At 47.5% G+C, this 12026-nt stretch overlaps 3 protein-coding genes across 3 annotated transcripts in view; all 3 read right to left on the bottom strand.

Annotated features, from left to right (window-relative positions):
* Positions 1-12026, bottom strand: part of LOC306968079 (NACHT, LRR and PYD domains-containing protein 5-like) — a 429270-nt gene that overhangs the window by 63258 nt on the left and 353986 nt on the right. The window lies entirely within an intron of this gene.
* LOC306968360 (olfactory receptor 10R2-like) lies at positions 3389-4348 on the bottom strand (the record flags this gene model as incomplete). The annotated part of the gene is made up of 1 exon (XM_079563704.1): positions 3389-4348. The coding sequence occupies one exon, from the start codon at positions 4346-4348 to the stop codon at positions 3389-3391; it is 960 nt and encodes a 319-aa protein (XP_079419830.1).
* Positions 10405-11229, bottom strand: LOC306968358 (olfactory receptor 51L1-like; the record flags this gene model as incomplete). The annotated part of the gene is made up of 1 exon (XM_079563701.1): positions 10405-11229. One exon carries the CDS (start codon positions 11227-11229, stop codon positions 10405-10407), a length of 825 nt encoding a protein of 274 aa, XP_079419827.1.

Here is a 12026-nt window from a genome sequence, read left to right as displayed (position 1 = left end):
GGAGAGTCATTCCCGAGCTCTGCACTGATCAGACCATCTGTCCAATGTCACACGGTGAAGCGACCTCATGTGTTTTAAACTTGTGTGTGCAGCGGCCCATGTAAAAGGAGAAAGCATTTTTAAAAAGTGTCAAGGCTGAGACGACCACACTATCACTGAGCTATAAGTCCATACAAACAAATAAGGGCGAGGATTCTCTAAATTCACGGGCTGAAATTAGGTCCCAGCACCCCAGTGAAGGAGAGGGGTTATTTCCCCGTTTTTAATGAGGGTGGAACTATAGGCGGTGATTCATGTTATTGTAGTTTTGTTTCTTATAGTAAGACAGAAAGGTTTAGTTTACCTGCTTGACTAGTTTCGATCACTTCCTGTGATCTTCCTCAGAAGCGACACCTGGTGGTGGAGGTGTCGTGTCGTAGGCAGCTTACATGGATTTTCCAGTCAGTAGGGAGAGCTTACGCCCCCTACTGACTGGCGCCTTCTCCAGGACGGCGTCCCAAGTGTGTGATAAGGTGTACGCTCCCTCGTCCCGGTTCATAGATGTTGGTGCACGTTTCCTGATCTCGATGGCTTCTCTGATCCAGCGGTGATACTTGTTACTTTCGGCACGGATGACCCTGGCATTGTCCCAGTTCATGATCTGGAAAATCCATGTAAGCTGCCTACGACACGACACCTCCACCACCAGGTGTCGCTTCTGAGGAAGATCACAGGAAGTGATCGAAACTAGTCAAGCAGGTAAACTAAACCTTTCTGTCTTACTATAAGAAACAAAACTACAATAGCCTTAACCTAAGAAGACAGTATGAACCTTCTACAAAGAAAGGTGATTCATGTTCTTTAAGTGCAGAGTCCAAATTTAAAAAAAGGAAAAAAAAGGGTCAAGGCTGGGATTGATCCAGCAACCTTACAGATGGGAAACCAGCACTCTACCAATGAAGCTACACAGAGAGTAAACAACATAGCAGATTTTCCATTAATCTTATGAAAGACCACAGTTGTGTATTTGCAAAAAACGTGATCACAGTTTGGGTAATAATATATTTAATCATTTTGTAATTAGAGTGAATTCCCCTGGCCGTCCAAAGATTTGTTGAGAGGGTGCTCGGTCGAAATGTGAAGCAATATTGTCGTGTGACCCATATATAAGATATATATATACAGACTGAACAAGCTGGTCAGGAGGGCCAGCTCCGTCCTGGGCTGCCCCCTGGACTCTGTGGAGGAGGTGAGGGACAGGAGGGTGTTAGCCAAGCTCACCTCCATCATGGACAACACCTCCCACCCACTGCACGGGACTGTAGAAGAGCTGAGCAGCTCTCTCAGTGGCAGACTGAGACACCCTCAGTGCAGGACGGAGCGCTACCGCAAAGCCTTCATCCCCACTGCTGTCAGACTGTACAATAAGACTGTGAAGTAACGCCGACTGTAACAAGTGAATTTCTCCTTTGTGAGATCAATAAAGGTTTATCTTATCTTATCTTATCTTATAGCACGAGGAACACACAGAGAGGCGGACAGGAAACAGCCGGACTGAACTTCCTGTGATTGTACAGTCCAGAAAAAGCTGAATTTGCAGCCAAAAACGAACGTCCAAATTAAAACTTCTTTCGCTGACAGAGGGTTAGTATAAGTCTGTACGAGTCTAAAACTGTGGCTTTCGTGATTTAAGGGGGAAATTTGGAAAATGTACGAATTTCAGGAGAAACTCTGACTGAGTCCAACATGCTGCCAGGCAAAGAACTCTGGCCATTTTCACAAAGGATGGGTGGGCCACTTACAAGCCACTTACAAGCCACTTACAAGCCACTTACAAGCCAATTTAAAAGCATTTTTGGCGATAGCGGCTGCGTGTGCACACCATTAGGTCCAGGTCTGGGAATGTGCACGCACGCCGGATTGGGTCCGTTCCAATCCGACAAAGGCTGTGAAAGATATGAGGCTTTGAAATTTGCTGAAAATGGCCTCTCAGTTGCGGCCTTGTCATGACCACGCCCAATAGTTTAAAAAAAATGTAGTTGATGATTTTGAAAGCCACAGGGGTTTGGGACATGTTGGCCAAAATTGGAGGCTTTCCATTGAAAACTCGGGGATCAGGGGCCAGAAGTTCAAGAGGTACGATTTTGAAGGTTTGAGGTTTGGGCCAAGATGGCCGACTTCCTGTAGCATTTAGGGCGGGGTCATAATATCATTTTTTTACATGTCCTGACGTGGTCTATGTCCCTGGCCAATGTCACTTTGAGTCAATGTAAACTGCCTGTTTGAGGGTGCGCCACTGAGCCAACGTTTATTATTTTTTCTCGCAAACCCCACCCAAAATTAGAGCTTGCGGAGCACTACGTTTTGACCCGTTACTTGCATATCGGTTAACGTTTGCTACGTGAATTCTTGCGTTTTCGTCCCCCGTTAACGATTTTAATTAGTCCCTCGTGGGACACTGCATGCCTGTTGCTCGGGCCTAAATATAACCGTGATTAATTGAATGAATCACATCACATACTTTGACCAAACACACTCCTGGATCTGAACACACACATGACCTGAAAGACAAAGCACCTGTATTAACTAGGCCTACATGTTGTAGTCCAGGGATCTCCAAGCTTTTTACATGATTGACTACTTTTATGTAACAAAAGTGACAGGGAGCTACTTATGCATGAAACGAAAATGACTTTAATTGTGTCCTTATACTCTGCTTTATAAACCTAAAAGTTTCCAGATTCTGTTCAAAATGGTCATCACCCACAGTAAATCTAAAATGTGATTAATGTTGAGTGAGAGCTACTGTTAAGAGATCCCCGTCTCCCATAGAATTATGAAGCAAATGCTTTAAATGTCAGTGTTTTATGTCGGCCAAGTATTAACATTGAAATGAATTATTAGAGAAAAAATAGCTGGGATTAATCAAATTTCACAAGTGCGATTAATCAAAAAAATTAATCGATTGAAAGTTGTGATAAAATCATTCTGCAGATTCTTTGATTTCTAGTTCATGGGGATAATCTTCTTGGCGATGGTTAGGTCTTTTTCTTTCTCTCCTTTTTTTTTTTCAAATCCCTCTTTCATTTTGAATCTTGACATATATGGTGGTCCCAACTCAAATGAATGATAAAACGTGTGAGTTTTGCTCAAAAAACATGTTTATTATGGATGCATATACATACCAGTACTGTGAGACAATTTGGCAACCATTAAAGTACTGGTGCCCTCCAAAATGGAACGGTCCTCAGCCTGGTTTGATGATGGAGGTTTATGGACAAGCACAGTGTTGTGATTCTTGACTGTGACAGACTGCAGAGTCTCAGCTGTGTTATGTCGGTCGTTTTTTTCCAATTACCACAAATTACCACAAATAAACAATGTGTATGTATTCACGTTTGTCGCTTTTTTAAAGTGACAAGCGTGGACAGCATCTACTGAGTAACTTTATCTTGACACGTTTAGCGATGGCAGCTCTGATCAGGGGCAGCTTCAGCCCATAGATGAGAGGGTTATTGAGCGAAGGCACGATCAGATACTCCAGAGACAAAACAGCTGTGATTACTGGGTCGATTTTATTCGTGTCAAATCTGGCCAGCGACACCTCGATAAACACGGAGCAGGAATACGTCACAAATGTAATCAAATGTGGGACGCAGGTTTGCAGCGCCTTCCCTCTCACCTCAGCGCTGCCTCTTTTGCAGACGATGAGGATACGCATGTACGAGTAAAGCACGAACAGCAGAGGGATTATTATTGTCGTAGCAGCGACATACCGGCCCACAATATCATTGGGAGTAGTGTCCACACAAGAATTTGCCACAACACGCCAGTTTGTGCAGAAAAGCCCAGGTAGTTTGTTTCCACAAAGAGGCAACTCAACAGCCATAAATAAACCGGAGCCGATGGCAAAAGCAGGATAAACTACAGCGGCTGTCCAGAGACAAACCACCTTCTTTACGGTCATTTTAGAGTGATAGTGAAGGGGCTGGCAGATGGCCACGAACCTGTCGTAAGCCATGGCTCCCAGGATCGTGAACTCACATGAAACATAAGTATAAATGACATATATCTGAGTGAAACATGAAGGTCGTGAGATAAAATGAGTGTCCGACAACAGATCGTACAAAAACCTGAGAAAGAAACCAGAAGAGCCGTACAGTGAGTTCACAGACAAGCAGCAGATAAAGATATACATCGGCTGGTGCAGAGATTTCTCCAGAATAATAGTGACGAGGACGACCATGTTTGCAGAGATTATTGTCAAGTAAATCAACAAGCACAGTATGAAAAATAGATATTGTAGGCGTCCATGGTTGGAAAAAAGTGTCAGCTGGAAATAGGGGGAATTCTGGCTGAAGTTCCTCATTTCTTTTTGCGATCTTCACTAGGAGTCTAAAGATCAATGTGTTGGACATGCACAACAAGGATTTAGTTATTGTTGTGATGCTCTCAACAAAAATGAGAAACTGTCCTCACACTGCACTGTCTTATACTGTTTCCACATAAACAGAACCACCTCCACAGAAGAAGGGGCCAATAGTAAAATGGTCGTCCCCTGGAGCAAAGGAAACCTCCTACAAAAAAATAACATAATGCATTATTAGGATTTAGCAAGAATAAACTTAAATAAGTAGGAGAGTCAAAGACGAATGATTTCTGTCATGGGCTGACGGAACCTTCCAGGGTTTTGTGTAAGGGATAATGTATTGAACGCTGGTCATTACACTTATTATACGGCCATTTGCCAACTGAACACACACAACATAAACTTCGTACACTTTTATCAAGGCCGAAAGGTTTATTTAATGATTTCTGCGGCAAATAGTTCCCAAAAGTTTGCGCGTTGCTTGGCAACGTTTGGCTAGGCTTGTAGCTAGCCGAGCTACTTAGTTGAAGGTAGGGATGCACCGATACCACTTTTTCTAAAAACCGTTACGAGTACTTTGATTTAAGTACTCGCCGATACCGAATACAGATACGAGTACAAGGCATTTTCTTCAACGTTCTTTTTTTTCCACAGCAGATTGGTTTGTAATTAGTTAATTTACTCATGTACATTTCCTTAAGTAAAGTAGGCAACACATTTAAGAGCAGTTATATTAGAATTGTGCTGATGCCATTTATCTTTTCTTCATTCAATATAATGTCCTAAAGCTCCCAATGCCTGAGCTTTATTCATGTATGTGTTTTTATTTAACAATAGTATTGAGATGTTACTTAAATGGTCTCTTTTCGTGTTTACTTCAGCTCCTGTAGATATTCTCGTGTGTTTGTAGTAACTTAGCGAGTAGCTACAGCGTTTTCATTGTTCTGCTGCAGCTCATTTTGGCTCAATATAAACATGCTGCAACCCCATGAGCTGCCACCTTAACGTGGTGGGGTTGTTTGAGTGCCCGAATGATCCGAGGAGCTCTGTTGTCTGGGGCTTTATGCCCCTGGTAGGGTCTCCCATGGCAAACAGGTCCGAGGTGACGGGTCAGACGAAGAGCAGTTCAAAAGACTTCTATGGACGTACGACATACAAGGACCGTGACGCCGCCCGGCATGGCGCAGCCGGGGCCCCACCCTGGAGCCAGACCTGGGGTTGGGGCCCGAACGCGAGCGTCTGGTGGCCGGGCCTTTGCCCACAGGGCCCGGCCGGGCACAGCCCGAAGGGACGACGTGGGCCCGCCCTCCTGTGGACCCACCACCCGCAGAGGGATCCGTAGGGGTCGGGTGCGGAGAGGACTGGGTGGCGGTCAGAGGCCGGTGCCTCGACGACCTGGTCCACATGCGCAGCTTCTGGCGTTCGGGACATGGAACGTCACTTCGCTGAGGGGGAGGAGCCTGAGCTTGTGCGGGAGGTTGAGAGATACCGGCTAGATATAGTCGGGCTCAACTCCACGCACAGCTTGGGTTCCGGATCCCAACTCCTGGAGAGAGGCTGGACTCTCCATGTTTCTGGAGTTGCCCGCGGGGAGAGGCGGCGGGCTGGGGTGGGTTTGCTCATATCCCCCCAGCTCAGCCGTCACGTGTTGGAGTTCACCCCAGTGGACGAGAGGGTCGCGTCCCTACGCCTTCGGGTCGGGGACAGGTCTCTCACCGTTGTCTCGGCCTACAGGCCCAACATCGGTGCAGAGTACCCGGCCTTCTTGGAGTCCCTGGGAGGGGTACTAGATAGTGCTCCGACTGGGGACTCCATTGTTCTGCTGGGGGACTTCAACGCCCATGTGGGTAACGACAGTGAGACCTGGGAGGGGGTGATTGGGAAGAACGGCCTCCCCGATCTGAACCCGAGTGGTGTTCTGTTATTGGACTTCTGTGCTAGTCACGGTTTGTCCATAACGAACACCATGTTTGAGCACAAGGGTGTCCATAAGTGCACGTGGCACCAGGACACCCTCGGCAGGAGGTCGATGATCGACTTTGTAGTTGTGTCGTCTGATCTCCGGCCGCGTGTCTCGGACACTCGGGTGAAGAGAGGGGCGGAGCTGTCAACCGATCACCACCTGGTGGTGAGCTGGATCCGCTGGCAGGGGAGGAAGCCGGTCAGACCTGGCAGGCCCAAGCGTGTTGTGAGGGTCTGCTGGGAACGTCTGGCGGATCCCTCTGTCAACGGGGTCTTCAACTCCCACCTCCGGAGGAGCTTCACCCAGATTCCGAGGGAGGCTGGGGACATGGAGTCCGAGTGGTTTTCCTCCTCCATTGTCGATGCGGCTGCTCGTAGTTGTGGCCGTAAGGTCTCTGGTGCCTGTCGCGGCGGCAATCCCCGAACCCGGTGGTGGCGCCCGGAAGTAAGGGATGCCATCAATCTGAAGAAGGAGTCCTACCTGGCCTTGTTGGCTTGTGGGACTCCGGAGGCAGCTGAGAGGTACCAGCAGGCCAAGCTGCTGCAGCTCGTACGGTCGCAGAGGCAAAAACTCGGGTCTGGGAGGAGTTCGGAGAAGCCATGGAGGAGGACTATCGGTCGGCCTCGAAGAGATTCTGGCAAACCATCCGGCGCCTCAGGAGGGGGAAGCAGTGCTTCACCAGTACTGTGTACAGTGCGGGTGGGGGGCTGCTGACCTTGACTGGGGATGTCGTCGGACGGTGGAAGGAGCACTTCGAGGACCTCCTCAATCCCGTCGTCACGTCTTCCAATGAGGAAGCAGAGGCTGGGGACTCGGAGGTGGCCTCGCCCATCACCCAAGCTAAAGTCACCGAGGTGGTGAGAAAGCTCCTCGGTGGCTCCGGGGGTGGATGAGATTCGCCCTGAGTACCTTAAGTCTCTGGATGTTGTAGGACTGTCTTGGCTGACACGTCTCTGCAACATCGCGTGGCGGTCGGGGACAGCGCCCCTGGATTGGCAGACCGGGGTGGTGGTCCCTCTCTTTAAGAAGGGGGATCGGAGGGTGTGTTCCAATTACAGAGGAATCACCCTCCTTAGCGTCCCTGGTAAGGTCTACTCCAGGGTGCTGGAGAGGAGGATCCGGCCGATAGTTGAACCTCGGATCCAGGAGGAACAATGCGGTTTTCGTCCTGGTCGTGGCACACTGGACCAGCTCTATACCCTTCATCGGGTGCTCGAGGGTTCGTGGGAGTTCGCCCAACCAGTCCACATGTGTTTTGTGGATCTGGAGAAAGCGTTCGACCGCGTCCCTCGTGGTGCCCTGTGGGGGGTGCTCCGGGAGTATGGGGTCCGGGGCCCTCTGTTAAGGGCTGTCCGTTCCCTGTATGAGCAGCAGGAGCTTGGTTCATTGCCGGCAGTAAGTCAGACCTGTTCCCGGTGCGTGTTGGTCTCCTCAGGGCTGCCCTTTGTCACCGGTTCTGTTCATTACTTTTATGGACAGAGTTTCTCGGTGCAGCCAGGGGCCGGAGGGTGTCCGGTTTGGGAGCCTCAGGATCTCATCTCTGCTGTTTGTGGATGATGTTGTTCTGTTGGACCTTCAGCTGCTCTGGGGCGGTTTGCAGCCGAGTGTGTAGCGGCCGGGATGAGGATCAGCACCTCCAAATCCGAGGCCATGGTTCTCCTTCCCCTCTACAGGTCGGTGGGGAGTCCTTACCTCAAGTGGAGGAGTTCAAGTATCTCGGGTTCTTGTTCTCAGTGAGGGACGGATGGAGCGTGAGATGGACAGACGGATCGGTGCGGCGTCAGCAGTGATGCGGTCGCTGTATCGGTCTGTCGTGGTGAAGAGGGAGCTGAGTCGGGGCAAAGCTCTCGATTTACCGATCGATCTACGTTCCCGCCCTCACCTATGGTCATGTGATCCTCACCTATGGTCATGAGATCCTCACCTATGGTCATGTGATCCTCACCTATGGTCATGTGATCCTCACCTATGGTCATGTGATCCTCACCTATGGTCATGAGATTTGGGTCATGACCGAAAGGACGAGATCGCGAATACAAGCGGCCGAAATGAGTTTCCTTCGCAGGGTGTCTGGGGGTGAGGAGCTCAGTTACCCGGGAGGAGCTTGGAGTAGAGTCGCTGCTCCTTCACGTCGAAAGGAGCAGCTGAGGTGGCTCGGGCATCTGTTCCGGATACCTCCTGGTCGCCTCCCGCGGGAGGTGTTCCAGGCATGTCCTAGTGGGACAAGGCCTCGTGGACCCAGGACACGCTGGTGGGACTTTGTCTCCGAGCTGGCCTGGTGTGGCCTCGGGGTCAGAACAGCTGGAGGAGGTGTGGCCTCGGGGTCAGAACAGCTGGAGGAGGTGTGGCCTCGGGGTCAGAACAGCTGGAGGAGGTGTGGCCTCGGGGTCAGAACAGCTGGAGGAGGTGTGGCCTCGGGGTCAGAACAGCTGGAGGAGGTGTGTGTGGATCGGGAAGTCTGGGCATCTCTGCTGAGACTGCTGCCCCCGCGACCCGGCCCCGGATAAAGCAGAAGAAAATGGATGGATAAACATGCTGTATGTCTTTAATCTGGATTTTCTGAGGACTTTTTAGTCGCTGGGTTAGTTTTTCAGATGAATAAACCCCTGGGCATAAAACGGCGTCAGAATGGCCAAAACTGCTAGCCGCGAGTTAGCATCGTTAACCTGTATGTCGTAAACACTGCAGACGCTGCAGCTCTAACAACATTAAGCTCTGGTTAAATCCAGCTCAGACTCTGGTTTAGAGAGCGCAGTCTGTAATAAAGTCAGCTCTATGTGGATTATTGGATTTACACTAAACTATTCTACAGTTTGTTGCTTCAAATACATGATGTCGGTTTGGGAATCTATTCCAAATATCTTATAAAATAAGATAAGATAAACCTTTATTGATCTCACAAAGGACTACTACCGATATACTAGACCGATGCCAGTTCTCACCTTATTAAAATCACAACTTTCACCAACTGCATCTTCGTGAATATAGACGTGCTGTGCCTCATTTAGAAGCTCCGAACCTGGAGAATCTTTGAGTTTGTTTTAACCGCCGTAAAGTGTTTTTGATCGCTGTGCAAAATGCAGCAGCTAGCAACAATATGCTAATGCTAGCGACAGCATGCTAATTAAACCGACTGCATGCTAATTGTAGCGACAGCATGCTAATACTAGCGGCAACAAATGAAGTCTGGGACAAACAGGACTGGATCACCTAAGGTAATAAGATCAAACTGGCCACAGCTGGAGGGCCAAGTGTTTTATTTTAGTTTATGAAATGCTGGTAAAGAATAACTGATCTAACGTGTTTGTAATGCACAAGTTTAGTCGTTAATATCAATGCAACCTAAAAGCCTGTCATGTAGCCAAGGATTTTTACTGTAGAAAAGTCCAGTGATCCGTGTTTAATGTTTATATGTAAGTTTATTAATAGATATCAGACCAGATGAGGATTGGCTTGAGTCATTTAGGGAAAATTCTGTTGAGATTAAGGCTTTAACTCACGATTAATAAATAAAAAACACACTCCTGGATCTGAGCCACACATGACCTCAAAGACAAAGCACCTGTGTTACCTACATATTGTAATTTAGGGATCTCTAAGCTTTTTACATGGTACTTTTATGTAACAAAAGTGACAGAGAGCTACTTCTCCATTAAGAGGCTTATCTAATTACTCAATTTCAACGATACTGACTTTAATTTTGTTCCTATACTTAAGTTTATGAAGCTTAAAGTTTCCAGAGTCTCTCCTTTTTTTAAATCCCTCTCTTTAATTTTAACATATACATGGTCGTCCCAGCTGAAAAATAAACATGAACAAACCAGTACTGTTAAACAATTACCATTAAATTACTGGTGCCCTCCAAAATGGAGCGGTCCTCAGTTTGATGATGGAGGTTTATGGACAAGTGCAGATTTGTGCTTCTTGACTGTGACAGACTGCAGAGAGAGTCTTGGTTCTATTGTGTGGACCGTGTTTTTATTCCTAACAAAAATGACAGAAAGCAACAATTACCACAAATAAACCAAGTGTGTATTTAACATGACTATAGCGTGGACAGCATCTACAAAAGGAGCTTATGTCAGGCATGAGCTCACACTTTAGTTCTCCTGAGTAACTTTATCTTGACACGTTTAGCGATGGCAGCTCTGATCAGGGGCAGCTTCAGCCCATAGATGAGAGGGTTATTGAGGGAAGGCACGATCAGATACTCCATTGACAAAACAGCTGTGATTACTGGGTTGATTTTATTTGTGTCAAATCTGGCCAGTGTCAGCTCGATAAACACGGAGCAGGAATACGTCACAAAGGTCACAATGTGTGGGAGGCAGGTTTGCAGCGCCTTCCCTCTCACCTCAGCGCTGCCTCTTTTGCAGACGATGAGGATACGCATGTACGAGTAAAGCACGAACAGCAGAGGGATTATTACAGTCGTAGCAGTCAGACACCGGCCCACAATATCATTAGAGGCAGTGTCCACACAAGAATTTGCCACGATACGCCAGTTTGTGCAGAAAACCCCGGGTAGTTTGTTTCCACATAGAGGCAACGCAATAGTCAGTGATAAACAAGGGCCAAGAGAAAAAATGGAATAAACTACAGCGGCTGTCCAGAGACAAACCACCTTCTTTACGGTCATTTTAGTGTGATAGTGAAGGGGCTGGCAGATGGCCACGAGCCTGTCGTAAGCCATGGCTCCCAGGATCGTGAACTCACATGAAACATAAGTATAAATGACATACATCTGAGTGAAACATGAAGGTCGTGAGATAAAATGAGTGTCCGACAACAGATCGTACAAAAACCTGGGAAAGAAACCAGAGGAGCCGTACAGTGAGTTCACAGACAAGCAGCAGATAAAGATATACATCGGCTGGTGCAGAGATTTCTCCAGAATAATAGTGACGAGGATGATCATGTTTGCAGAGATTATTGTCAAGTAAATTAACAAGCACAGTATGAAAAATAGATATCGAAGGCGTCCATAGTCGGAAAAAAGTGTCAGCTGGAAATAGGGGGGATTCTGGCTGAAGTTCCTCATTTCTTTTTGCGATCTACACTAGGAGTCTAAAGATCAATGTGTTGGACATGCACAACAAGGATTTAGTTATTGTTGTGATGCTCTCAACAAAATTGAGAAACTGTCCTCACACTGCACTGTCTTATACTGTTTCCACATAAACAGAACCACCTCCACAGAAGAAGGGGCCAATAGTAAAATGGTCGTCCCCTGGAGCAAAGGAAACCTCCTCCTCCTACAAAAAAAAAAACATAATGCATTTTTAGGATTCAGCAAGTTCTCCGGTTTCTCCTGCAACTACAAGCATGTACAATATGCCAGGATGAATGAGAGTATGTTTGAGAAATTGGATATTAGCCCAAGGCTCCAGTCCAGCCCATGTGTTCATTAACATGCACTGTCCCGTCCAAATAAATAAACTTTGCCACAGTGTTTGCCCCATCGTCCCCGTGGTGCGACTTTACCCCTAAACCGCAGCAGTGCTTGCCTTGTGCTAAAATAAACAGTCATGAGGCTACATTGACTAACAACTATTTTAACTAATTCCACACACTGCCTAACAGAGGACAGTCAGATCTGGACAGTTTGGCTGAACTGATCAACACACTGTTGTGATGGGATGTGGCAAATCTGTGGGATGAAGCCAAACATACTGGTGTCTGAGGAAGGATTGCTTAGCCTAATCTGAAGAGTGC

This window comes from Gobius niger (assembly GCF_951799975.1).
Source record: "Gobius niger genome assembly, chromosome: 9".
Classification (NCBI taxonomy): Eukaryota; Metazoa; Chordata; class Actinopteri; order Gobiiformes; family Gobiidae; genus Gobius; species Gobius niger.
Note: the sequence above shows the minus strand (reverse complement) of the source record. Positions and strands in the feature narration are given on the sequence as shown.